This window comes from Haemorhous mexicanus, chromosome 1 (genome assembly GCF_027477595.1).
Source record: "Haemorhous mexicanus isolate bHaeMex1 chromosome 1, bHaeMex1.pri, whole genome shotgun sequence".
Taxonomy (NCBI): domain Eukaryota; kingdom Metazoa; phylum Chordata; class Aves; order Passeriformes; family Fringillidae; genus Haemorhous; species Haemorhous mexicanus.
In genome coordinates, this window is record NC_082341.1 from 157,243,737 (window position 1) to 157,269,393 (window position 25,657).

General features: G+C 52.2%; 4 protein-coding genes, 1 long non-coding RNA gene and 2 pseudogenes across 5 annotated transcripts in view; 4 read left to right on the top strand and 3 right to left on the bottom strand.

The window, feature by feature from the left end:
- Positions 1-234: 234 nt before the first annotated feature.
- LOC132336299 (feather keratin B-4-like) lies at positions 235-1,050 on the bottom strand. The gene has a single exon (XM_059863688.1). The coding sequence runs from the start codon at positions 1,036-1,038 to the stop codon at positions 700-702; it is 339 nt and encodes a 112-aa protein (XP_059719671.1). The 5' UTR covers positions 1,039-1,050; the 3' UTR covers positions 235-699.
- A 2,384-nt stretch (positions 1,051-3,434) lies between these two features.
- Positions 3,435-3,972, top strand: LOC132336359 (feather keratin 1-like). The gene has a single exon (XM_059863811.1). The coding sequence runs from the start codon at positions 3,456-3,458 to the stop codon at positions 3,792-3,794; it is 339 nt and encodes a 112-aa protein (XP_059719794.1). The 5' UTR covers positions 3,435-3,455; the 3' UTR covers positions 3,795-3,972.
- A 2,272-nt stretch (positions 3,973-6,244) lies between these two features.
- On the bottom strand, positions 6,245-7,380 carry LOC132336418 (feather keratin 1-like). The gene is made up of 2 exons (XM_059863912.1): positions 7,254-7,380; positions 6,245-7,056 (listed from the first exon to the last, which is right to left on the bottom strand). The coding sequence occupies exons 1-2, from the start codon at positions 7,378-7,380 to the stop codon at positions 6,710-6,712; spliced, it is 474 nt and encodes a 157-aa protein (XP_059719895.1). The 3' UTR covers positions 6,245-6,709.
- A 1,767-nt stretch (positions 7,381-9,147) lies between these two features.
- Positions 9,148-9,795, top strand: LOC132338605 (feather keratin 1-like; annotated as a pseudogene).
- Positions 9,796-12,494: 2,699 nt separating this feature from the next.
- LOC132338609 (feather keratin 2-like) lies at positions 12,495-13,158 on the top strand (annotated as a pseudogene).
- Positions 12,974-19,915, bottom strand: LOC132338614 (uncharacterized). Its single transcript, XR_009489496.1, has 3 exons — positions 19,839-19,915; positions 18,229-18,431; positions 12,974-13,913 (listed from the first exon to the last, which is right to left on the bottom strand). It is a non-coding gene; the product is annotated as an uncharacterized LOC132338614 (long non-coding RNA).
- A 628-nt stretch (positions 19,916-20,543) lies between these two features.
- The window catches only part of ARHGAP39 (Rho GTPase activating protein 39), a 116,512-nt gene continuing 111,398 nt past the window's right edge, over positions 20,544-25,657 (top strand). The window contains exon 1 of the mRNA XM_059868372.1: positions 20,544-20,657. Within this exon, the coding sequence (XP_059724355.1) occupies positions 20,647-20,657 (11 nt within the window). The 5' untranslated portion in view covers positions 20,544-20,646. The remainder of the gene's footprint in view (positions 20,658-25,657) is intronic.

Consider the following 25,657-nt stretch of genomic DNA (forward strand, 5'->3'; position numbering starts at 1 on the left):
ACAAGGCTGGACCTGCATTGGTGTCTCCAGGTTTGTGTTTCAATAGCTGAAGGGGGCATGTGATAATGCACTGGAAGAGCAAAGTGAGTCAGTGAGTAGCAGAACTGCAGAAATAAGACCTAAGAGTGATCTTGGTACAGTTTTTTCACCCACCCCAGGGGCCTCTACCACCCTGGCTTGGTGCTGAGTGCGACTGGAAGAAGCTTGGGAGAAGAAAGAAGGAGTCATCTGAGGTAGTGATGCAAGAAATCTTTATTGAGGTAGCAGAGTGAAAACTCAGGAGCAGCCAGTGGAAGGGAGCTGGTCTGAGGTGCAAGTAGGGTGACCATCAGCCAAGGTCCTTTTCTTTGGCCAGGTCTGGCCAGAGCATCGAGTCCTTCCTGCCCTGCCAGGGGAGCAGCCCAGAAGAGGGGCCTGATGGTCTCTGGCATGGGAGAAGGGGTTTGCCCTGAGGGGACTGGACAGAGTCGAAGGGGGGATGCAGAGCAGGGAGCAGGAGAAGAGCAGGAGGCAGATGGGCCATGTTTGGGGGGAGCCCAGGCTGGGCCCTTGGCAACTGCCTTGCTTGGTGGCCTGAGAGCAGGAGCACGAAATTCTGAGCCCGCTTGAAAATCTTGTCCCAGAGATGCCTCCTCAATGCCTGAGATGAGTTCCAGAGAGTGGGTGGTTGGTGTCAGGGGTGGTGCTGAGGTTGGCATCTTAGCAGATGGAGCCATAGCCCCTTCTGCCATAGCAGCCCAGGCCTCCCAGCCCATTGCCAAATTCACGGCTATAGCCAAGACCATAGCCAAAGCCACCAAAGCCACCAGAGATGGGCTGTCCCTGCACACTGAGCTCAGTGCCCACAGCAGCTGAGGAGGTGGATCCGACGGCGGTGTTCTGGGGGAAGGAGCTCATGATGGGTCCTGGCAGGGTGACCAGAACGGGAGAAGGCTGGATAACAACTCGGGAATCCTGGCATTGCAGGGCACAGGGCTCGTTGCAGCTGTTGGCCAGCGGGGTGGGTCCGCAGGGACGGCAGAGGCTGTTGCAGGCCATGGGTGAGGTGTGGAGGGTGCCTGGAAGAGAGAGGAGTGAGGCAGGGGTGAGTGGGCGTGCGTGGGGAAGTGATGCAGGGGGAAAGGGAGTATGGAGGGTGTTCTGGGGCGGTGAGGAGTTGTGAGGGCTGCTGAGGCTGGAGCTGAGCCGCTGGAAGAGAGGGGTCAGGGGTGCAGGAGCAGGAGGGTCAGGGGATTGAGGCTCACCTGGTTGTCAGCAGGAGCAGGAGGAGAACGCTTCAGGAGACGTGTGTGAGGGAGAGAGGCTCTGGGCTCGGCTTTTATGCTGGTACTGGAGGGGCGGGACAGTCTTGTCCCATGGCCTTGGGGCATTTTTTAGGCAGCAGCTTTTGCCTGGTCCAGCCTGCTGAGTCCAGCAGTGGGGAATGTTTTCCTTCCTTGAGTTCTGCAGTGTCATGTCCTTCGCTTGAGGCTGTGTCCATCTGACTTTGGCGGTACCTCTTAACTGCCAGAGTTAGAGACCAGTGTGTGTGGCTGTTGATGGCACGTGTCAGGGCACGTACAGGTTCAGGCAATGCTGTGGAGAACTCAGGTGTCATCCGAGGTCATTTTGTGGCATATTGAGAACATGTCCCATTTGTATTCTTGCCGCCTTCCTGAAACAACTCCCAGCTCTCTCAGCTTCTGCCCATTTTAAAGGACATCCCAGACCTCAACCCTCTGATTCCTGCCATTCAGATCCCTCTCTAGACACCACACTGGACACATGGACTTGCCTGGGTTGTTGAGGATCATGCAATCCTTCCCTCCAAAAAGCCTGGACAACTTCTAAACTCTCTTTCTGACAACCAGACATTGCCCAGAGAAGTGATCTCTCTCCTCCACACTCAGAACAAGGAAAGACCAAAAAGTCCCTGAATATCAAATCCTTCCATCACTGTAAAACTTCCAGACAAGAGGGACAGCAGGACACCGTCAGAGCATGACTGATGGTAAAGGTGATGTCTCCAGTCACGCTTTGACAGCTGGGACATTTCCTCTAGAGAGGGAATGGGGTGGAAAGTGCAACACCAAGTACTTGGAACAGCTGCAAAGCCCAGACCACATTGTCAGGGCTGAGAGAGGCTGGGGAACTTTCCAAAACACACCCACAGACCACTGTAAGCCAGGGATGCAGGGTGGCCTCCGTTCTCCAAAGCTTTGGTCACGGCTTCATCCTGCACCCACAACACCAACATTTCATCTCCAAAAGGCACACTTGAAGGCTGCTGCCAAGTGAGAAGGACATGGCATCAAGAGAAGGACCTGGAATCTGAGAATTCCACAAAGACACGTCCAAATAATGGCAGAGAAGGAAAGAGGAGGTTGTTGACCATCCCTTAGTAATTTATGGTTATTTGCTAAGAGGAACATAACACCAAGACTCCGAGGATATAAATTGTGAAACCTTACAGCTTGAATGCGGAATAAATGAATTGACGTCACAGACCAGCCTGGGAACAAAGGGATGGGTCCCATTTCTTCTTTATTTCTGAAATTTCTGACAGAGGTAAACAAATACATTTTACATGACAGATTAGGTCGTTGTTTAAATTTAGGAAATCCAAATGGACCATAACAATGTAACAAGTTCATCCTGAACTGCCTCACATTTCCCAGATCCTCTCCCCTGACCCCACTCAAGACACAAGGCCAGGAGCCACTCAAGACACAAGGCCTTTCATCCACCAAGAAACACTCACGGGCACCAGAATCTTCCAAGATTTTCAACTGTGACCTCCCCAGCAGCTCCTCAGAAGCTCTCTCAGCATTCCAGGGTACAACACAATGATGGACATCCAGCAGCACAAAACAGAGTCCCAGTCTTCACAAGGCACCAACAAACCTCAGCAGATGTTACACCACAAAATGACTGCAACGATGACATTGCAAATCTCCAGGCCTCTGGTTGTTTATTCAGCCCTCCTTGACAAACTCTGAACAATCAAATCGTCCCAAATACCAACTCCTGACAGAAAGCTGCCTCCAAGGTCAGATGGACATGGCCTCAAGAGCAGGACATGGGATTGCAGAATTGCATCAAGGAAAACATTCCCCACCTCATGACTCACCTGGACGGGCCACGCAAAAGCTGCTGACTAAAAAATGCCCCAAGGCCATGGGACAAGAATGTCCCGCCCCTCCAGGACCAGCATAAAAGCCGGCCCTGAGCCTTTCTCACTCACACACATCTCCTGAAGCATTCTCCTCCTGCTCCTGCTGACAACCAGGTGAGCTTCAAGCCCCTGACTCTCCTGTCCTTCCCCCCTTGGCCCCTCTCTTCCATCAAACTCAGCCCCAGCCTTGGCAGACCTCACACCTCCCCACGCTCCCACAACAGCCTCCACACTCCCCTTTCCTACTGCATCACTGCCCTGCCTCACCCTCTCTCTTCCAGGCACCCTCCACACCACACCCATGGCCTGCAACAGCCTCTGCCGTCCCTGCGGACCCACCCCGCTGGCCAACAGCTGCAACGAGCCCTGTGCCCTGCAATGCCAGGATTCCCGAGTTGTTATCCAGCCTTCTCCCGTTCTGGTCACCCTGCCAGGACCCATCATGACCTCCTTCCCCCAGAACACCGCCGTCGGATCCACCTCCTCGGCTGCCGTGGGCACTGAGCTCAGTGTGCAGGGACAGCCCATCTCTGGTGGCTTTGGTGGCTTTGGCTCCGGTCTTGGCTATGGCCGTGGATTTGCCTATGGGCTGGGAGGCCTGGGCTGCTATGGCAGAAGGGGCTATGGCTACATCTGCTAAGGGCCCTCAGCACCACTCCTGACACCAACCACCCACTCCCTGGAACTCATCTCAGGCATTGAGGACACACATTCCTCTGGGCCAAGGCTCTCAAACTGGCTCAGCAATTCCGGTTCCATTGTTGCCTTAAGGCATCATCTGCTCTCAGGGCAAGGCAGCAGCCAAGGGAGTCAGTCTGGGCTGCCGGCAAACATGGCCCATCTGCCTTCTGTTCCTCTCCCACACCCTTTCAGCTCTATCCAGTCCCCTCTCCTTCAAATCCCTTCTCCCAAGCTGGAGACCATTGGGAACATTCACCATCCGGCTGCTTCTTCTGTGGAGCAGGAAGGCCTTGCTGCTCTGGCCAAACTGACTGCACTCAAAGGACCTTGGCTGATGGTCACCCTGCTTGTCCCTCACACCAGCTGCCTTCTACTGGCTGCTCATGCCCTCTCACTCTTCTTTGGCCTCAATAAAATTCTCTTGCCTTGCAACCTGGGATGTCTCCTCCAACTTCCTTCGGATAATGGCATGCCAACCACACTTGGCACAAATCCGTGTCTCCACACGCCATTTCGGGAGGGTGCAAATTGCACCAACACCACTCCTGGAATTGGTTCTGAAGTTCCGCTATACACTGGGACATACTGACACAATTTGTGACCAGCACAGAGAAGAACCTCACTTGCTTAATCACAGCCTGGACACACTAATGCAGCTCTATCCCTGATTCAGGCACAAGCCCCTCATGGCTGCTGTGTTCATTTTCACTAGACATCATGGCTCCAGACCCTCATCATCTTCCAGCCCCATCTGCAGCACCGCTCAAGCTGCTTCTTGCCTCCCTTATTTTCAGGTCCCAGAGTTGAACACAAATTTCCAGTCCTCCCCAACCAGAGCAGAGGGGCAGAAATCCCCCCCTCACCCTCTGCCCATGCTATGGACATGAGCCCAGGACACGGGGAGTTTCTGGTCAGCTCATTCTTGAGGTGGGGCAGGTCCAGTTCTACATCCACCAACACCTCAAGGCTTTCTCCTCTGGCCTGCTCTCAATCCACTCATCGTCCACTCTACAGCCATGTTTGGCATTGCTCCAAACCAGATGCAGGACCTTGCACTTGGCCTAGTGCAGCTTCATGAGATCGACAGTATCCCACATCCCCAACCTGTTCCAGCCCCTCTAAATGCCTTCCCTTCCCTCCAGAAAGCCAACCCCACTACTCAGCTAGGAGTGCTCCCTGCTTTTGCTGATCATCCCACTAAATGCCAATACTCTGATTTCTGACAATGATTCAAAATTTTACCAATCCCAACATGAGTCTCTGTGGGTCTCCACTCCTCCCAGTTCTCCACACAGAGATGTGAAGCCATTGACCACAACTCTTTAAATGACACCATCCCACCCATTCCTTATTTGCCAAATGGTCCAACCCACATCCACAACTCTCCAGCTTAGAGACAAGGATGGTGTCTGGCACAGGAACAAAGGACTTGCACAAGTCCAGGTGCAGCTTACTGCCACCTCTTCCCTCATCCACCAATTTTGGGGTGAATACCAACTCATCAAAGCTGCTGCCAAGCTCAGATAGGCACAATCTCAGGTGAGGGACATGGAATTGCAGAGCCTTGAGAAGCAAAGTGTTCCCAACCTCATGACTCACCAGGCTGGGCCTGGCAAGAGCCAGCCAGCCTGAAAAATGCCCCAGCATCATGGCCAATGGCTGTCCCAAACCTTCAGCCATGGATCATCCTTGAGGCCTTGCTCTGCATTTCCCTCACCTCAGTCTTGTCTTCCTTGTTCCCATAACCCAGAGATTTACAGAATTCTCCAATATCATCAGAGAAGAGCAGAGGCAGAATCTGCTGCACTTGGATTGGAGCAATCCCAAGCATGCAGGATAAAGGCTGGGGGATGAGGGGATTGAGCCCAAGGGGGAGCACTTGGGCTGCTGGTGGATGAAGTATTGGACATGCCCAGCCATGTGAAAGCACAAAAAAGAAACCCCACTGAATCCTGGGCTCATCCCCAGAGTGTGGGTGGCAGGTGAGGGAGTGATCCTGCTCCTCCGCTCCACTCTGGTGAGACTGGAGATGGCAGTTCAGCTGTGGGCCCTGGAAACAAGGAAGACATGGAACTGCTCAGCCAGAGATGGTGATTGCCCTGGAAGACAATGATGGGCAGGCACAACTGGTGTCCAGAAAAATTGCACACAAGACCCACGAGGGGCTTGTGCCAGAGACAAGGCTGGACCTGCATTGGTGTCTCCGGTTTGTGTTTCAATAGCTGAAGGGGGCATGTGATAATGCACTGGAAGAGCAAAGTGAGTCAGTGAGTAGCGGAACTGCAGAAATAAGACTTAAGAGTGATCTTGGTGCACTTTTTCACCCACCCCAGGGGCCTCTACCACCCTGGCTTGGTGATGAGTGCGACTGGAAGAAGCTTGGGAGAAGAAAGAAGGAGTCATCTGAGGTAGTGATGCAAGAAATCTTTATTGAGGTAGCAGAGCGAAAACTCAGGAGCAGCCAGTGGAAGGGAGCTGGTCTGAGGTGCAAGTAGAGTGACCATCAGCCAAGGTCCTTTTCTTTGGCCAGGTCTGGCCAGAGCATCGAGTCCTTCCTGCCCTGCCAGGGGAGCAGCCCAGCAGAGGGGCCTGATGGTCTCTGGCATGGGAGAAGGGGTTTGCCCAGAGGGGGCTGGACAGAGCCGAAGTGGCGATGCAGAGCAGGGAGCAGGAGAAGAGCAGGAGGCAGATGGGCCATGTTTGGGGACAGCCCAGGCAAGGCCCTTGGCAACTGCCTTGCTTGGTGGCCTGAGAGCAGGAGCTGGAAGTGCTGAGTCCGCTTGAAAATCTTGTCCTAGAGATGCGTCCTCAATGCCTGAGATGAGTTCCAGGGAGTGGGTGGTTGGTGTCAGGGGTGGTGCGGAGGTTGGCATCTTAGCAGATGGAGCCATAGCCCCTTCTGCCATAGCAGTCCAGGCCTCCCAGCCCAATTCCAAATCCACGGCCATAGCCAAGGCCAGAGCCAAAACCACCAAAGCCACCAGAGATGGGCTGTCCCTGCACACTGAGCTCAGTGCCCACGGCAGCCGAGGAGGTGGATCCGACGGCGGTGTTCTGGGGGAAGGAGCTCATGATGGGTCCTGGCAGGGTGACCAGCACAGGGGAAGGCTGGATAACAACACGGGAATCCTGGCATTGCAGGGCACAGGGCTCGTTGCAGCTGTTGGCCAGTGGGGTGGGTCCGCAGGGACGGCAGAGGCTGTTGCAGGCCATGGGTGTAGTGTGGAGGGTGCCTGGAAGAGAGAGGGGTGAGGCAGGGGTGAGTGGGCGTGCGTGGGGCAGTGATGCAGGGGGAAAGGGAGTATGGAGGGTGTTCTGGGGCTGTGGGGAGGTGTGAGGGCTGCTGAGACTGGAGTTGAGCCGCTGGAAGAGAGGGGCCAGGGGTGCAGGAGCAGGAGGGTCAGGGAATTGAGGCTCACCTGGTAGTCAGCAGGAGCAGGAGGAAAACGCTTCAGGAGAAGTGTGTGAGGGAGAGAGGCTCTGGGCTCGGCTTTTATGCTGGTACTGGAGGGGCGGGACAGTCTTGTCCCATGGCCTTGGGGCATTTTTTAGGCAGCAGCTTTTGCCTGCCCAGCCTGCTGAGTCCAGCGGTGGGGAATGTTTTCCTTCCTTGAGTTCTGCAGTGTCATGTCCTTCGCTTGAGGCTGTGTCCATCTGACTTTGGCGGTACCTCTAAACTGCCAGAATTAGAGACCAGTGTGTGTGGCTGTTGATGGCACCTGTCAGGGCACGTACAGGTTCAGCCAAAGCTGAGGAGAACTCAGGTGTCATCCGAGGTCATTTTGTTGCATATTGAGAACATGTCCCGTTTGTATTCTTGCCGCCTTCCTGAAAGAACTCCCAGCTCTCTCAGCTTCTGCCCATTTTAAAGGACATCCCAGACCTCTGATTCCTGCCATTCAGATCCCTCTCAAGCCACCACACTGGACACATGGACTTGCCTGGGTTGTTGAGGATCATGCAATCCTTCCCTCCAAAAAGCCTGGACAACTTCTAAACTCTCTTTCTGACAACCAGACATTGCCCAGAGAAGTGATCTCTCTCCTCCACACTCAGAACAAGGAAAGACCAAAAAGTCCCTGAATATCAAATCCTTTCATCACTGTAAAACTTCCAGACAAGAGGGACAGCAAGACACCCTCAGAGCATGACTGATGGTAAAGGTGATGTCTCCAGTCACGCTTTGACAGCTGGGACATTTCCTCTAGAGAGGGAATGGGGTGGAAAGTGCAACACCAAGTATTTGGAACAGCTGCAAAGCCCAGACCACCTTGTCAGGGCTGAGAGAGGGTGAAGAACTTTCCACAACACACCCAAAGACCACTGCAAGCCAGGGATGCAGGGTGGCCTCCGTTCTCCAAAGCTTTGGTCACGGCTTCATCCAGCACCCACAACACCAACATTTCATCTCCAAAAGGCACACTTAAAGGCTGCCTCCAAGTGAGATAGACATGGCTTCAAGAGAAGGACCTGGAATCTGAGAATTCCACAAAGAAATGCCCCAATAATGGCAGAGAAGGAAAGAGGAGGTTGTTGACCATCCCTTAGTAATTTATGGTTATTTGCTAAGAGGAACATAACACTGAGACTCCGAGGATATAAGTTGTGAAACCTTACGGCTTGAATGCGGAATAAATGAATTGACGTCACAGACCAGCCTGGGAACAAAGGGATGGGTCCCATTTCTTCTTTATTTCTGAAATTTCTGACAGAGGTCAACAAATACATTTTACATGACAGATTAGGTCGTTGTTTAAATTTAGGAAATCCAAATGGACCATAACAATGTAACAAGTTCATCCTGAACTGCCTCACGTTTCCCAGATCCTCTCTCCTGACCCCACTCAAGACACAAGGCCAGGAGCCGCTCAAGACACAAGGCCTTTCATCCAACAGGAAACTCTCACAGGCACCAGAATCTTCCAAGATTTTCAACTGTGACCTCCCCAGCAGCTCCTCAGAAGCTCTCTCAGCATTCCTGGGTACAAAACAATGATGGACATCCAGCAGCACAAAACAGAGTCCCAGTCTTCACAAGGCACCAACAAACCTCAGCAGATGAGTTACACCACAAAATGACTGCACTGATGGCATTGCAAATCTCCAAGCCTCTGGTTGTTTATTCAGCCCTCCTTGACAAACTCTGAACAATTAAATTGTCCCAAATACCAACTCCTGACAGAAAGCTGCCTCCAAGGCCAGATGGACATGGCCTCAAGAGCAGGACATGGAATTGCAGAATTGCATCAAGGAAAACACTCCCCACCTCATGACTCATCTGGCTGGGACAGGCAAAAGCTGCTGACTAAAAAATGCCCCAGGGCCATAGGACAAGGCTGTCCCGCCCCTCCAGGACCAGCATAAAAGCCAGCCCAGAGCCTTTCTCACTCACACACTTCTTCTGAAGCGTTCTCCTCCTGCTCCTGCCAACAACCAGGTGAGCCTCAAACCCCTGACCCTCCTGTCCTGCACCCCTTGGCCCCTCTTTTCCATCACGCTCAGCCGCAGCCTCAGCAGCCCTCACACCTCCCCACTGCCCTACAACAGCCTCCACAATCCCTCACCATCCTCTGTCACTGGCCTGCCTCACTCTCCCTTCTCTTCCAGGGACCCTCCACACCACACCCATGGCCTGCAACAACATCTGCCGTCCCTGCGGACCCACCCCGCTGGCCAACAGCTGCAACGAGCCCTGTGCCCTGCAATGCCAGGATTCCCGTGTTGTTATCCAGCCTTCTCCCGTTCTGGTCACCCTGCCAGGACCCATCATGAGCTCCTTCCCCCAGAACACCGCCGTCGGATCCACCTCCTCCGCTGCCGTGGGCACTGAGCTCAGTGTGCAGGGACAGCCCATCTCTGGTGGCTTTGGTGGCTTTGGCCTTGGCTATGGCCGTGGATTTGGTAGTGGGCTGGGAGGCCTGGGCTGCTATGGCAGAAGGGGCTATGGCTACATCTGCTAAAGACTCTCAGCACCACCCCTGACACCACCAGCTCTTGGCTCTGGCAACAGCTCCTGCCAGCAAAGCACCTTGGCTGATTGTTGCCCGGCTTGCAGCTCATTCTGGATCCCTTCCATTTCATTTACCTGTCTCTTTGTTCTTTTGCCGCAATAAAGTTTTTCTGCATCAAAGCCTGATAAGCCTCCTCTTCCTTTTTGATCTCCTGTGGTCTCACATCCTCACCCAACAGAGTGCCAGGGCTCAGCAGGATTTTGTTGAAAGGAAAAAGGGCACAAGAGTTTTCTCTAGGAAATATGCCTGCCATATTTAACAGAGCCACCACCACCAGTAACAAACAAGACCTGCACAGGAAGCAGAGAAGGGGGAGAACCTTACAAAATATTTTACAATCCAAACACCTCCTGTACCAAAGGTTTTGACACATTAATGCTCTCCTGCTCAAAGTCTCTCTCTGCCAGCACACAAACTCTCTTCCCAGCACGACCCTCAAGCCCTCTGAACAGACACTCATGAAATCTTCCACTTGGGTAGGGGCTCTGGAGTGCAAGTGCTTAATTTCCTGCAGCTCAAGCAGGACGAGCAAGAGCCGAGTTTCCCAGCACCATGGACAGTTCCTATTTGGATTTCCCAGCAGTCTCCACCTCCTCTTGCCCTCTGTGACCAACCTCACACTGAAAAATCCTTGCTATCTTTTCCCACCGAATTCCATCTGTTTTTCCTTGTGCTCTTGCCCTCTTGTCCTCCTGAGAACAGCGGGGCTCCCTCAGCTTCATCCTCTGCCATCAGAGATTTGCTGGTAACTGGGAGTCCCAGCTCTCAGCCTCTCCTCTAGGAAAAATCATCCTTTAGAGCATTGCTGGCCCTGAAATGCTCTTGATTCACTAAATCGACTTCATTTTCACACTGGGGTGGCCAGGACTGGCCACAACCCCTCACATGTGACCCCACCAGTGCTAAACAGACAGCAAAATTCACCTCTCCCTGCTTGGTCATAACAGCATTCCAGATCCTGGACACTTGAGGTCCCTGTTCCCACTATGGTACAGGGACACCTCCAGCTCCATTTCTCCTCCACCACAACCACAAAGGGTTTTTTGGAGAAGAAAACAATTGTTCCAACTGAGACTCAGATATTTTATCCCATCCAGGATAACTCCCCTCACCAAGAATCAGGGCTTGGCACCTGTCCTTGCTGAGCTCCAGCAGATGTCCAGGACCACTCAGGTTTTCAGTGTTGGCCAAAAGGATCCAACTCTTGGATCCTGGGGACTTTCTGCCATCTGGATTTGGGACACTGACCACAAGCATCTGGGCCCAGCCCTTCAGAGCCTTCTCAGGCCACCACGCTGGGCCCTGACACTACTCAGACTTGTCTGGTTGTTGAGGATCATGCAATGCTCACCTCCAACAACCCTGGGCAACCTCCAAACCCTCATTCTGACCACCAGATACTGCCCAGAGGAGTGACCTCACACCTCAGCCCAAGCTGGGACCTAAAACGCTCTGGATATCAAAGCTGTAAAATCAGGATGGGCACATAGAAGACCACGACCAACAGGAAAGACAAAATTTAATGTCAGAGTTTGCCAGACTGGGGAAATGCAAAGAACAAGGGAATGTGATGGAAGGGGCAGCACCAGATACTTGGAACAGCTGCAAAGCTCAGCCCAGCCTGACAAAGCTGAGAGAAACTGGGGACAATTTTTTACAACACACCCACAAGCCACAGCACACCAGGGCCACAGGATGACCAAAATGATGACGCCACAGCTTTCCAAAGTTCTGGTCACGTCTTCAGCCTGCCCAGACATGAACCATCAACAGCAGAATTTGGTCACTATAATTTGCAATTAAAAGAATTAAAAGGTGCCACCAAGGTCAGAGAGGGACGTGGAATCACAGAATTTACAAGGACACGCCGGAACCATGAGAGGGGAGGGAAGAGGACCACACTGACTGTCCGTTAGTAATTATTAGGTTTTGCTCAGAGGGACACAATGTTAACATTTCTAGAACATAAGTTAGGAAACATTGTGGATGAATGCGGAATGAGAGAATTGAGGTCACGGCCCAGGCAAAAAGGGATCAGGCACTGGTTTGTTGTTTGTTTACTGGATTTCTAAACCAGGTCAAGGAATACACCTTAAATGACAGAGAATGCTGTCATGTAAATTTGAGAAATACAAACGGAACCAAACATTGGAACAAGTTCAGCCCGACTTTGCTCTCGTTTTCCAGATCCTCTCTCGATCCCACTCAAGACACAAGGCCATGAGATCTCTTTCATCCATCACAAGGAACTTCCAAGCACCTGGACCTTGCCAAGCTGTTCCAGAGTGACCTCTCCAGGACATCAGCAGTTCCCTCAGCATTCCTGGGTGCAGCACAATGACTGATGGACATCCAGCAGCACAACACAGAGTCCCAGTCTTCACAAGGCACCCACAAACCACAGCACATCAGTGCCATAAAGTGACCTCACTGATGACATTGCAAATCTTCAGGGCTCTGGCTGTTTATTAAGCCCTCACTGAAACACATTGAACAATCACATCCACCCAAATACCAAAATATTAATGTTCCCGCCAAGGTCAGATGGACACAGCAACAAGAGCTGGACACGAAACTGCACAACTGTGGCAGGGAAAACATTCCCCACCTCATGATTCACCAGTAACGAAAGAGCTGCTGACTAAAAAATGCCCCAAGGCCATGGGACAAAGCTGTCCCACCCCTCCACAACCAGCATAAAAGCCAGCCCAGAGCCTCTCTCATTCACACACTTCTCCTGACGCCTTCTCCTCCTGATCCTGCTGACAACCAGGTGAGCCTCAAACCCCTGACCCTCCTGCTCCTGCACCCCTGATCCCTCTCTTCCAGCATGCTCAGCCCCAGCCTCAGCAGCCCTCACACCTCCCCACAGACCCACAACAGCCTCCACACTCCTTCACCCTCCTCCCCCACTGCCCCTCACACTCCTGCGCTGCCTCACCCCCCTCTCTTTCAGGCACCCTCTACACCACACCCATGGCCTGCAACAGCCTCTGCCGTCCCTGCGGACCCACCCCGCTGGCCAACAGCTGCAACGAGCCCTGTGCCCTGCAATGCCAGGATTCCCGAGTTGTTATCCAGCCTTCCCCTGTGCTGGTCACCCTGCCAGGACCCATCATGAGCTCCTTCCCCCAGAACACCGCCGTCGGATCCACCTCCTCAGCTGCCGTGGGCACTGAGCTCAGCGTGCAGGGACAGCCCATCTCTGGTGGCTTTGGTGGCTTTGGCTATGGCCTTGGCTATGGCCGTGGATTTGGCTATGGGCTGGGAGGCCTGGACTGCTATGGCAGAAGGGGCGGCTACATCTGCTAAGAGCCCTCAGCACCATCCCTGACACCAACCACCCACTCCCTGGAACTCATCTCAGGCATTGAGGATGCATCTCTGGGCCAAGGCTCTCAAATGGACTCAGCACTTCCAGCTCTGCTCTCAGGCCAGCAAGCAAGGCAGCAGGCACGGGGCCAGCCTGGGCTGTCCCCAAACATGGCCCATCTGCCTCCTCCTCTTCTCCTGCTCCCTGCTCTGCATCGCCCCTTCGACTCTGTCCAGTCCCTTTGGACAAACCCCTTCTCCCAAGCCAGAGACCCTCGGGCAGCTCTGCTGGGCTGCTCCCACTGTGGGGCAGGAAATCCCTGATGCTCTGGCCAGACCTGCTGCAATCAAAGGATCTGCGCTGATATTTGTCCTACTGCACCTCAGACCCGCTCCATTCTATTTACTTCTCCTGCTTTTTACTTTTTTTTTTTTTTTTGCCTCAATAAAGTTTTCCTGCATCATAGCCTCAGATGACTCCTTTTTCTTTCTTCTCTCAAGAATGTTCCAACCTCTCACAGCTGAATCCAGGTGTCAATTGTCCATCAGCTCCAGCAGGCCTCAGGTTTGGTGTTCACCCTCTTTCCACTCTGGCCAAGCCACTCATCCCAGCAGAGACGACCCTCCAAAGTGCCAAAACTTATTTAGGGAAATATTTCAGCCCAAGCAAGTACTGGTGCAATTTTTCCTTCCTTGTTGACCAACCTCCTTTCCAAACACCACTCATGATCCATGAGGACAAACAGAAAGGAATTCTGGAGGCAGGGGGGAAAGGAGAAGGAGAGAAAAGAAGTGGGAAAAATGTATTATTCCTTTCCATGGGTTCAGCACTAACTTCAGTGTCCCTGTTTGTTGCAGTAAGGCAGAAAAATTACAAAAAAAAAAAAAAAAAGATGAAAAAGAAAGAGTTATAAAAAATAATTATAGGAAAAATTATAAAGAAAGGCCTCGTAAAATCAAGCCCGCTCTCCTAAAATCAGTGGCTGGCCTTGCCAAGCTTGCAATTCCCCATGTGGAAGCAATCCTGGTGTGAGCAGTTCATTAACAAAACAATCTATTCCTGGGTGAAAAGAACAACCAGCCAGCTGTATAAACTGTTTTTACACCATTAGATAGAAAAATGGAGACCACTTCTCACAAACAACTTTTCCTGCAGTTACACACTGGGGGTTTGAATGACCAGTCAATACAGAATAACAACTTGTTAATAACCAATAAAGCAATTGGCAAGAAATTACTGAGCAGTTGGAGTCTGTAAAACTGTATAAAATCGAGTTATGTGAATGAAGAATGGGCTGTTGGAGTTATAAAACAGAGTTATATAAAATTGTGTGATATTCCAATACCCATTCCAAAACCTGAAGGAACCAACCAAACAGGCTCTGGCCCCTTTTCCACAGGGAAAAATTCCCTCATTGTCCGAGGCATCTCCTGTGTCCTGCATCAAAGCCAAGACCAAGGAATGGCCACAAAAACCATCCCGTGCCTCACTTCCATCCCTGGAAGGGTTCGAGGCCAGGCTGGGTTGGTTTGAAAACAATTTCCTGTGGTGATGGAAATATTTTCTTTGGAAAGTTCGGTGATTAGTGACCAGAGACTGGGAAAATTGTGGATGAGTAGAGGGAATCACCATGAGACCCCACAAACAGTAGGGGCTCAGCCTGGACAAAAGGAGGCTCGGGGGAACCTTCTGGAAGGAGGGTGGAGCCAGGTGAGGGTTGGGGAAAAGGGACAAGAAGAAACGGTGTTAAGCTGTGCCAGGGGAGATTCAGGGGGATGTTAGGAAGAATTCCTTCCTGGAAAGGGTCCTCATCCCTGAGAGGGACCCATGTCCATGTAGGGGTGGCACTTGGGGACGTGGTTGGGAGTGGCTTTGGCACTGCTGGGGAAAGAAGAGCTGGACTCAGTCCCAGAGGGCTTTTCCAACCTCAACAATTCCACGGTTCTACGCCCCTTTGGGAGCTGATTCCAAGACTCCAATTCCTCACATGAAATAGAAATACAGAACCAGTTTTGCCATCTGGAACCTGTGGCTCAGTCCCTCTTGTAGTGGTGGCCAATCGTAATGAGCCGCTTCGTTGATAAGAACGATAAGCCAGTGATAAGACAACAACAAGCCAATGATAACCCCCAATAAAATCCCACTAAGCTTTTTCATTATCCACATAAATATTTCTAAATTAATTCCAATTGGACGTTCCCTTTTATGTCTCATCCATGCTGACGACCTCGGAGGTCTTTCCCAACCACAATCATTTTAGGATATGATTTAATTAGTAGAGTGGACCTTCCCATCAAACCCTTTTTTTGACAAAATATAATAAAAAATTATATTATTATTTTATATAAAATTATATTATTTTATATTTTATAAAACGTAATTTATATTAAACCAGCTTTTGTTGCTGCCTTTGACAGTGAGAGTTTAATCAACCTGAACAATTAATTTCACAACACTTTGGTGTGGAGGTGAAAGTGCTGTTCACTTTTTCCATGTCCTGTGGAATCCCTGATTTTCCACTTTTTAGTAATAATAATAAACTCCCCAAACCAGCTGCAATTGATAAATCCATCAACAGACCCCTGCAAGCAGATGGGGCAGAAAAAATAACCCCATAAAGGTAAAAAAACCCCAAAACCTCCTGTTTTAAGTAAATCCATAAAGAAGAAATTAGAATAAATGCCAAAACCAAACCACCAGGCAAAGGCCTTCTGGGGCAGAAAGGCTGCCAAAAAAATACAAAACACCTGGTTAGAAAACTCCACCTAAAGAAATTATTAGGATTGAGAAATGAGCCCAAAAAATAGAGGGAGAAAGGGAAAAGAATAAATTTTAACAGAAAGAGGGGAGAAATGGCAAAAACCCACAAAATGTAAATTATGAGAAAGGGGGAAGGACAATGATCCAAAGGCAAAATGCTGCCAAAAATGTTGATAAAAAGAACAAACTCTGAAATTTCCCAAATCAAATCTGCTGGGTGCCACAGACCCCTCGGTTCTGCACCAATTCCGTGTCACAATTCACCATCCACAGGGTCCCTGGACCACCAGTTTTGGGTGCTGTCACCTCCTGCCTTCCCTGTCCCCACCCTGATGGAACGTCTGGGGCAATCCAGAGCACCCAGGTCAGGGAATTGTGGAAGGGTTTGGGTGGGAAGGGACCTTCAAGATCTTTAATTCCAACATTCTGCCATGGGCAGGGACAATTTCCACCACCCCAGGTTGCTCCCAGCCCCGTCCAGCCGGGCCTTGGACACCTCCAGGGATCCAGGAGCAGCCACAGCTTCTCTGGGAATTCCATTCCAGCCCCTCACCACCCTCACAGGGAGGAATTCATTCCCAATATCCCAAATTCTCTCTGTCAGTTTAAACCATTCCCCTTGTCCTGTCCCTCCACGCCCTTTCCCAAAGATTTCAGCCAAATCAAACTTTCCACGGGGAAACAAAGGAAACAAATCCATCGGCCACATCCCTTCCCTCCAGGATCCCACTGCCAGCATCCCGTTATTCCTGGGGGGCTGCACCTGACCCCGGGAAGGGAGCCCAATTCCCTCCACCCTGGAAAAGCCTCTGGAGCAATGGCTCTGCCCAAACCAAATCCCACGGCCTTGGAATTCACCTTCCTGGAGAAAACCTGCCTGGATAAAGGGATTGGGATCAGCAGGGGATGGAACCAGCTGGATTTCAGGGTCCTTCCCAACCCAAACCATTCCATGAGGATTTAGGAGCTCAACCCGTTCACCTCAACAGGGCGACCCTTTAAAGGGAATTTTTGGGGTTTCTTCCCAGGCCTCCTTTGGCCTGTGCACACCAGGACGCTCCGAGCCTTCCTCTCCTCCCAGGTTTTGTTATTCCCTGGCAGGATTGCTCAAGAACCAGGACAGGACTCAGGTACAGGCTCTCGAGGACTGAAATTAAATTTTCCACTCCCAAAATCTGCTGTTACTCAAGAGGACTTTGTGACTGGTGGCTGAAATTCCTGGTGGGACAACAACAAGACTTCCCAATTTCCCAGCTGGACAAGGACGCCTTTTGGAGAAGCCAAACAAACAGAAATGAAGATTTTATATGAATTTAGAAACTTTCCAGGCTTTTGTGAACATCAGGAGAGCCAGGAAAGCAAAATCACCGACATGGGGAAAAAAAAATCATCCCAAAGAAATGCTCTCCAGTCCTGGAGGAGTCTTTTTCTCCAGCTCCATTCCCTAAGGTTGGAATTGCATCAGGCCAGGGGGAACGAGAGGGAGCAGCGTGTTAAAATATGGGATGAAAACATCAGCACTCCAAAATTTGGGCTGTGGAGACACAGTGGGATAAATGGGATTGGATTTTATTCATGGAATGGTTCAGGCTGGGAGACACCTTCAAGATCATCCATTTCCATCGTTTTCTTGGTGGAAAAGTGGGTTTAATTTTTCCACTATTCCTCTTGTTTAATCGTTGGGGGGGTTTCAGAGTTGTTCCAAGCCTTTATATAACTTAAAATTATGAAAAGACAACAGCCTCACGTTTCCATGGTGATGGAGACAGCGGGAATTCACGGGCTCGAGTTGTTGGCATCTCGTTTTTAATCGAGGTTTAAAAGTCAGAGAAATTCACTTGGAGCTTCCCTGAAAAGCTCCAGGCAGAACAAAGAGAGGCAGTGCCCAGGAATGGAACCTTGGAATGGTTTTGGGTTGGAAGGGACCTCGGCCATGTCCCCAAGTGCCACATCACACCCCTCAGAGACATCCTGATTTTCCTCTGGAAGTGTCCAGGGCAGGGTTGGACGGGGCTTGGAGCACCCTGGGTGGTGGCAAGTGTCCCTGGCTGTGGCAGGGGGGTGGAACTCGATGAAATTCCCTTCCAACCCAAACCATTCCATGAGTTGGAGATGGAACGGATTTTCTCGGATCAGGATGCTCAGAGAAAAGGACAAAGCTGCTCTTTTATTCTGTAAAAATCAGGTTAAATAGAAAAAAAAAAACCCCAAAATCATAAAACCAACCAGCCCAAAACAAAACGTTTCCAAAACTAAACCGAAAGAGCAACAGGAGCAGGAGGAAAAAACCCAAAATTTTACTGACTCACCCTTTCCCAGCCGCCATCCCTCTCCACGCACGTCCCAAAGGAGCTCAGAGGAGAAAACCTGGCAGGTTTTGGGTCCTTCTGCTCCCAAAAAAACCACGGCTGGACGTGAGGGAGCTCTCGCAGCCGTGGAGAAGAGAGAACATGTGAGCAGCACCCCGGGCACGGCGGAGCCGCCGATCCTGCCGAGACAGCCAGCCAAATTCCTGGAAAAATTGCAAGTCAGGGATTGTGCTGGGGCTGGAAAGGGAATAAAAGGGTTTTGTGGTTGGTTTCGCACCGTGACCCAACTTGTCCCCTCCTGGGAAATTGAATTCCCTGAGTTTTGGCCACGGGGCGAAAGCTGCTCCCAAGGTCTTGTGGTGTCCTCAACTCAGCTGTCACCATGGCCAGCTGTCCTTTGTCCTCCCCAAAAATATATTTTGGGCTTCTTCCTCGGGGTGTTTGGGGTTTTGGGGTGTGCTGATGGGCATCCCGGTGAGGGAATGTCTGATGGAGCAGCAGTGGTGGGATGGAGGGAAAATTTGGGGTGGACAAATTTCAGGGGGGACCTCCAGGGTGAACAGAGTGGGCAGCGCTGGGGGGCCCCGGAGGGGTTGGAGCCTCCCAGTCTGGGGTCTCCATCCCCATCCCAAAGGCACCAGGGAGGGAATGGGAATGTGGGTGTGGATGGGGGGGCACAGGGGGTGTGGGGACACGGGGGGACAATGGGGGGGGTACATGTCCCACAGGGTACAGCGGGGTATTTTGGGATGCTGTGGGACACAGGGGTGGCGGGAGTGTCACAGACCCCGGGGGGGCTCAGGGGTCACACGGTGCCACCGAGGGCTGAAGATCCCGGGGTGCTGGGGGTTCCCCACGCGTGAGTCTGAAGGAGGTGCGCACACAACACGCACAGAGCGCCCGCGGCAGCTCCCACGCATGTTCCCCCCCCACTCAAAACTGGGTGCGCCTCGGGAAATACGGGATTACCGTATTTAGAAATGCGCGTGCGCGCCGCGGGTACCGTAATTTTTCCAGTTGCGTATCGTGCCGGTACCGTAATTGCCATCGCGCATGCGCAGTTCCGCAACCGTGATTTCAAATGCTTATGTACAAAATAAATACCGGATTTTTTTTTTTTTTTTTTTAATGTGTGCGCATCGTGGTACCGTAAATTCACGAAGCGCATGCGCACTGAAAGGAACGCATTCTAAATGCGCATCACACGGTTACCGTAATTCCAGATGCGCACGCGCATCCCGACTAAAATAATTTCTCTTGCGCATCGCACAATAACCGTATCTCGGTCTGCGCATGCGCATCGTAAGTACCGTAATGTCCAATGTGCACCTATTGCCGTGGGTCCAAGAGCGCATGCGCGCACGAAGCAGCGCAGTTCCAAATGAGGATCACGCAAGTACCGTATTTACAAATGCGCATGCGCGCCTCAGCCGCCGTAGATGAAAAAGCGGCGCACCACGATACCGTAATTACAAATGCGCACCCGTAACCGCCGCGTTCCCAAATATGCATGCGCACCACAACTGCCGTAATTCCAAATGCTCATCTAAGCATGGCTACCGTAATTACAAATGCGCAGCTCGTCTCAAGTGCCGTAATTTCCAAAGTACCGTATTTCCAAAGGCGCCGTATTTCCCAATGCGCACGCGCGTCATAACTACCCTCTTCGAAACGCGCATGCGCGCTATCACTACCGTAATTCCAAGTGTGTATCGCGCTCTGCCGTAGCTCCCATTGCGCATGCGCATCGCAACTACCGTGATTTCCACCACATATAATACCAGAACCACGCTATTTCTAACACGCATGCGCACAATTACCGTACTTCCCAAAAAGCAGCACCACACCATAGTCACAACTACGCATGCGCTTCACGGCTACCGTAATTCGGAGTGCGAATCCAACAAAACTACCGTATTTCCTAATGCGCATCACAACGCAACTACCGTAATTCCTAATGCGCATTATAACACAAATACCGTAACTCCAAGTGCGCATCAAGAAACTACCGTAATTCCAAGTGCGCATGCGCACAATACCCGCCGCAGCTCCGTGGTTACCGTATTTCCCAGAACGCACGCGCATCCTCCCAACCCCCTATCCTCCTACCCCTCCCATCATCCCCCGCGGGGCAACTATTCCCGCCCCTCATTTGAATACGGGCGTGGCTTTCCGCAGGAGATGGGCGTGTCCCCGGTCTGGTCCCGCCCCCCAGCGCAGCCCCCATTGGCCGCGCCGCCGTTGTCGCTGGTGACGGGGACGCGGCGGGGCCGCCGCGCTCAGAGCGCGCCGGGAGCGGCCGCGGCGGGCACGGAGCGAGGAGGGGCCGGGGGGGCTCGGGGTCGGTCACGGGGGGGCCATGGGAGCCCGAACCGGGGCCGGGACCGGCGGCGGCGAGCGGTAGAGCCGCCGGGGATCATGGCGGAGAGGTGAGAAGCGGCATCGCGGCGGGGAAAGGGGGGGGGCGAGGGGGATTTGGGGAGGGGAGGGGTGGGTTGGGTGGGGGGCTGCGCCTCGTGGTCCAAACCCCCTCAAACCCCCTTTAGGGATCCGTTCTTGCATCCCCCTCCTCTTCATATGGTGCTTATGGGGGTGCCCCCCCCACTTTGAGGTGCCCTTGGGGGGGTCTTTGCCCCCCCCATCAGCACTTTGGGGGGTCTCAGCCCCATTTTGGGAAGGGGGGAGTGTTCCCTCCTCCTGTGGCTCCGTTTTGGGGGCTCCGCTTCGATTTTGGGGCGCGGGGTGGGGGCATCCCCACCTGCGCTGCATCCAGGTGTTGGTTCGGCTGGAGAATTCCAAACCCCCCTCCCAGATTTTGGTGCATGGAGGGGGGGGCCGGGTGCGCCCACCTGGATCCCCGTGGCTGCGGGAAGGAGACGGGAAAAGGGGGATGGAGCTCAACCCCACCCTGGATTTCGGGGAGAATTGGGAAAGGATGGGGGGGAATTGGATCCTGCTCCCAGCAGAGGGGCTGGATCCCACCCTGCTCCCTTTGGAAGGGGTTGTGGAGGGGCTGGATCCCACCTGGAGCGGCTGGATCCCACCCTGCTCCTCTCAGGGGGTTTTATGGAGGGGCTGGATCCCATCCTGCTCCTCATGGCTGAGGCTGGATCCCTGTTCCCTGGTTTATGGAGGGGCTGGATCTCACCCTGAGAGGGGTTTGGGGGTGCTTGATCCCATCCTGCTGCCTATGGAGGGGTTGGATCCCACTTTGCTTCCCTTTTTGGGGGGTTTGGAGGTGCTGGATCCCATCCTGCTCTTTATGGAGGGGTTGGATCCCACCCTGCTTCCCATTTGGGGGGGGTTGGAGGTGCTGGATCTCATCCTGCTCCTTATGGAAGGGTTAAATCCTATCCTGCTTCCCTTTTTGGGGAGGTTTAGAAGGGCTGGATCCCATCCTGATCCATATGGAGGGGCTGGATCCCACCCTGATCCTCACAGGGGATTTTATGGAGGTGCTGGATCCCATCCTGCTCCCTATGGAGGGGTTAAATCCCACCCTGCTTCTATTTTTGGGGGGTTTGGAGGGGCTGGATCCCACCCTATTCCTTAGGAAGGTGCTGGATCCCACCCTGTTCTCCTTGAGGGGTTTCATGGAGGTGCTGGATCCCACCCTGCTCCCTCCAGAGGGATTAAATCCCATCCTGCTTCCCTTTTTGGGGGGGTTTGGAGGGGCTGGATCCCATCCTGATCCATATGGAGGGGCTGGATCCCACCCTGCTCCCTCCGGAGGGGTTGAATCCCACCTTGCTTCCCTTTTTTGGGAGGTTTGGAAGGGCTGGATCCCATCCTGCTCCTTATGGAGATGCTGGATCCCACCCTGCTCCCTCCGGAGGGGTTGAATCCCACCCTGCTTCCCTTTTTGGGGGGTTTGGAGGTGCCGGATCCCATGGAAGGGGTTTGGAAGGGCTGGATCCCACCCTCCGCAGGAAGGGGGGGGTGGGGGTGGGGGTTAAATCCCACCCTCCTCCCTCGGAAAGGTGATGGAAGGGCTGGATCCATCCCCATCCCGCTCCCCGCGGATGCTCTGCTCGGGATCGGGCGGGGGGAAGGTGCAGGCTGCCCGGGATGGATCCCATGGGATGCGGGAGGTGTTTTCATGGAGGTGGAAGGTGTGGCAGGGCGAGGGGGGGCAGCTCCCGGCGGGGAGGGTGGGAGTGGGTGTGGATGCGGGGATGCGCCGGGAAAGGGGAGCGGGCAGGGATGGAGCCGGGTGGGATGGAGAGGGGGGGGCTGCAGCGGGATGCGCAGCGCCGGAATTTGGGGCGGGGATCTGGAGGACCGAATCCGCTGGTTTTGGAAAGGTGGAGGGGCAGAGTTGTTTGGGATTTATTTTATTTCGCGAGGACGACAGAGCCGCCGGTTTGGGATTTTTTAAAATTTTTTTTCTCCCCCTCTCTTCCCTGCGCCGTCTCCCCCATTCCTTGCATTTCCCTCCGGCTGCGAAAACTGCAGGATGGGAGTGGAGTTATTTATTTATTTCCTTATTTATTTATTTCCTTATTTGTTTATTTCCTCCTCTGTTTACTCCCCGATTTTTTATCTGTTCCCCCTCGTTTATTTTATTTTTTCCCCTCGCTTATTTGTTCCGTCGTTCGTTTATTTCGTTCTCCATCGAGTCATTTATTTATCCTCTTATTTATTCCCACTTTAATCAACCCCTTGAGTGACCTCTACGGAGAAATCCGCAGCTGCTCCTCGGCTCCGGAGCCTCACCTGGCACACGCAGCTGGGTGGGATTAAGGGAAAAAAGAAAATAACCACAAAAAATTCCACGTTTTCCATAGAAAACGGATGGATTTGGGATGTTTGGAGGGAGCTGCCAGCAGCAGGTGGCTCGGACAGGGCTGGAATTGGGATGTGGCGCTTCCCTCCGTGTCCATCCAGGTCTTGGTTGGGCTCCTTCCCTCATGGAATGGCTTTTCCCGAATGGAAGTTCATGGATCCCAAAAGCAGCGGGATGGCGAAGTGTGGGGAGCTGGGATTTGGTGCTGCCGATGATTTTGGGGAATGGGGAAAGCGGCGGGATTTGGTTGTGGGTACGGATTAGTCCGGGAATGTGGGATCTCGGGTTGTTTGTGTGGTTTTGTGTTGGATTTTGGAGTTCTCCGAGTGTTATTCCGTGTGGAATTTGGGGGGATCAAGGGTTTTATTCCTTCCCTTGGGATGAGCGTCCAACAGCCTTCCCTTTCCTCTAAAGGGATTTTCTTGGAATATCCAGAATCACAAAATCCTGGAGTAGTTTGGCTTGGAAGAGGCCTTAAGCCCCACCTAATCCCACAGGAAGGGACACTTCCCACAATCCCAGGTTTCTCCAAGCCTGATCCAACCCGGCCTGGAGCTGGAGTGCGGGATCTTGGGGTCGCTGACAGGGAGCAATTCCAGGCCTAAAATGCCCAGATTTGGGTGAATTTAACTCCAAAAATTGGAGTTTTGTGTCACTGGTAGTGGCACAACTCATGCCTCCAGAACCAGGGATGGATTTCAGGATAATCCCAACATTAATCCCATTGGGAAGGAGAATTTCGGTACTTCCTTTGGGAAGAAAGGCCTGTGGGGATACCCTCGTTTTCCAGGGAAGTCTTTGCTCTTCCCACCCAAATCCTGGATTTTTCCAGCTGCAAATCCACACAGTCCAATGTCTGGGCTGCCTGTGAGCCAGATGTTCTGGGGCTGCTCCTTTCCAGAGGGGTTGGAGATGGGTTCAAAGGGATTTTTGGGAATGTCCCGCTGTGCCGTGGGATTGGCTGCTTGGGGTGGTGGGAGAGCAACGAGGGGTCAGGGATTTATGGAATTGTTTAGGCTGGAAAAAGACCCTTAAAATCATAGAGTTCAACCCTAAAAAGGTTGGAAGGAAAGGGAGGCTCCTGCAGGTTTTCCAAATCCTGGCTCAGGCTGTGTTTCCCAATATCCATGAAAATTGGTCAGTTCCCGATTTTTCGGGAATTTTATCCCGATTTTTTTTTTTTTTTGGGGAATTTATTCATTGGTGCTGCTGTTTTGTTGGGACAAGGAGACACTTTTTTACCCGGGATGCAACACCAGGTGGTTTTTATGGATTGTCCAACCTTTGTAGGGTTTCCAGGCCTTTATATCTCTGGATCATCCCAAACGATCCACAATCGTTTTAAAAAAAAAGGTGTTTCGTGGAATTCCAGGCTTCTGGAGAATGTTGTGTGTGTGTGTGGTTGGTTGGACATCACAATTCCTGGGAACGTGGGGAATCCACTCCATGAAAATCTCGTCCCGTGGGCCACCGAATTCCTTCTTTAGGGGGAAGTCGGAGAATTCCTGATGCATCCCACAGGTCCTCCCTGTGGATAATCCTGATGTTCTCAGGTAGAGCTTCAGGGAAGGAATTCCCACAACTTTGTGCTCCTTTAAAGCTTCCCCCCGGCCCGCCCCCCACTCCATTTCCCAGAAAATTTGGATGAATCCATAGTTTTTTACCTGGATTTGATGGTGACCTACTTTTGATCCCAAAATTTCCAGGCTTTTTGGAACTCCTTAAACCATTCCCAGGAAACCAAAGCTTTGCCGGCGTTCCTTTCCTGAGAAATGATGGATTTTGGAGTCCCGCCTCTGGGAATTTGGGAACAGACGCCACAAAAAAACCCAACCAAATAACGACCCAAAAACCTTGAAAAAAAAAATCCCGAATCCAAAGCACAGAACACGGCTGGGAATTCAGGCAGATTCCAGAGTCAAACTGGTGTCAAATCCCATAAAACCACACGTTCCCCGATGGTGGAACAGAGCCGTGGAGGGGCCTGGATTTGGGGGAGGGTTCCCAAATCATTGGATCTGGGATTTTTTTGGGGGGGCTGTGCTGTGGTTGCTGTCGCTGTTTTGTGGAGTTTTCATTCAGGAATGTTCGCTCCAGATGAGAAATACCGGTGGGAATTTCGTTTCGGTGATTAAGATTGGATTAAGGTGATTCCAAAGTTGTTCCTGTGACCTCTTCCCTCAAAAAAAACCCAAAAACCTTTAAATCACCATTCCTTGCTCTTCCTCCATCCTCTCCCTCCCGCATTTTTGCTCCAGTGATTATTTCCTTACATGCTCTAAATAACGCATTGAACCCCGACCTTTCCTCTTCCTCCTCTGGCTCTTCCCAAAAATAAACATTCCAGCTGGAATTTATTCTTTTCCCTCCCTCCACCACCACCACTTTCCAGCTCATCCAGGCTGGCTATTTTTAATTCCAGCCGCCAAGAAGTGTTTGAGGGATAAATGTGCTCCAGGTGCTGAGGGGAAGAAGTGGAGCGCTCCAGACCTCCCAGTGCCCTTGGGAATTCGTTGTTATCCCTGAAATTGCTCCCAGGGATCCCCAAATCCCAGGGGCTTTTTTTTGGTTTTCCAGCTCCTGAAAGGATCCCATTGTGCTGTTCCAATGGGAGGTGCCTCCCATGTCTCAAATTCTTCCTCC

Excerpts from the sequence above, each read along its gene's own strand:
- LOC132336299 (XM_059863688.1), bottom strand. The coding sequence starts at position 1,038 with ATGGCCTGCAACAGCCTCTGCCGTCCCTGCGGACCCACCCCGCTGGCC.
- LOC132336359 (XM_059863811.1), top strand. The coding sequence starts at position 3,456 with ATGGCCTGCAACAGCCTCTGCCGTCCCTGCGGACCCACCCCGCTGGCC.
- LOC132336418 (XM_059863912.1), bottom strand. The coding sequence starts at position 7,380 with ATGCCCCAAGGCCATGGGACAAGACTGTCCCGCCCCTCCAGTACCAGC. Across the intron at positions 7,057-7,253 it reads TGCTCCTGCTGACTACCAGG|CTACACCCATGGCCTGCAAC; the intron begins TGAGCCTCAATT and ends GCACCCTCCACA.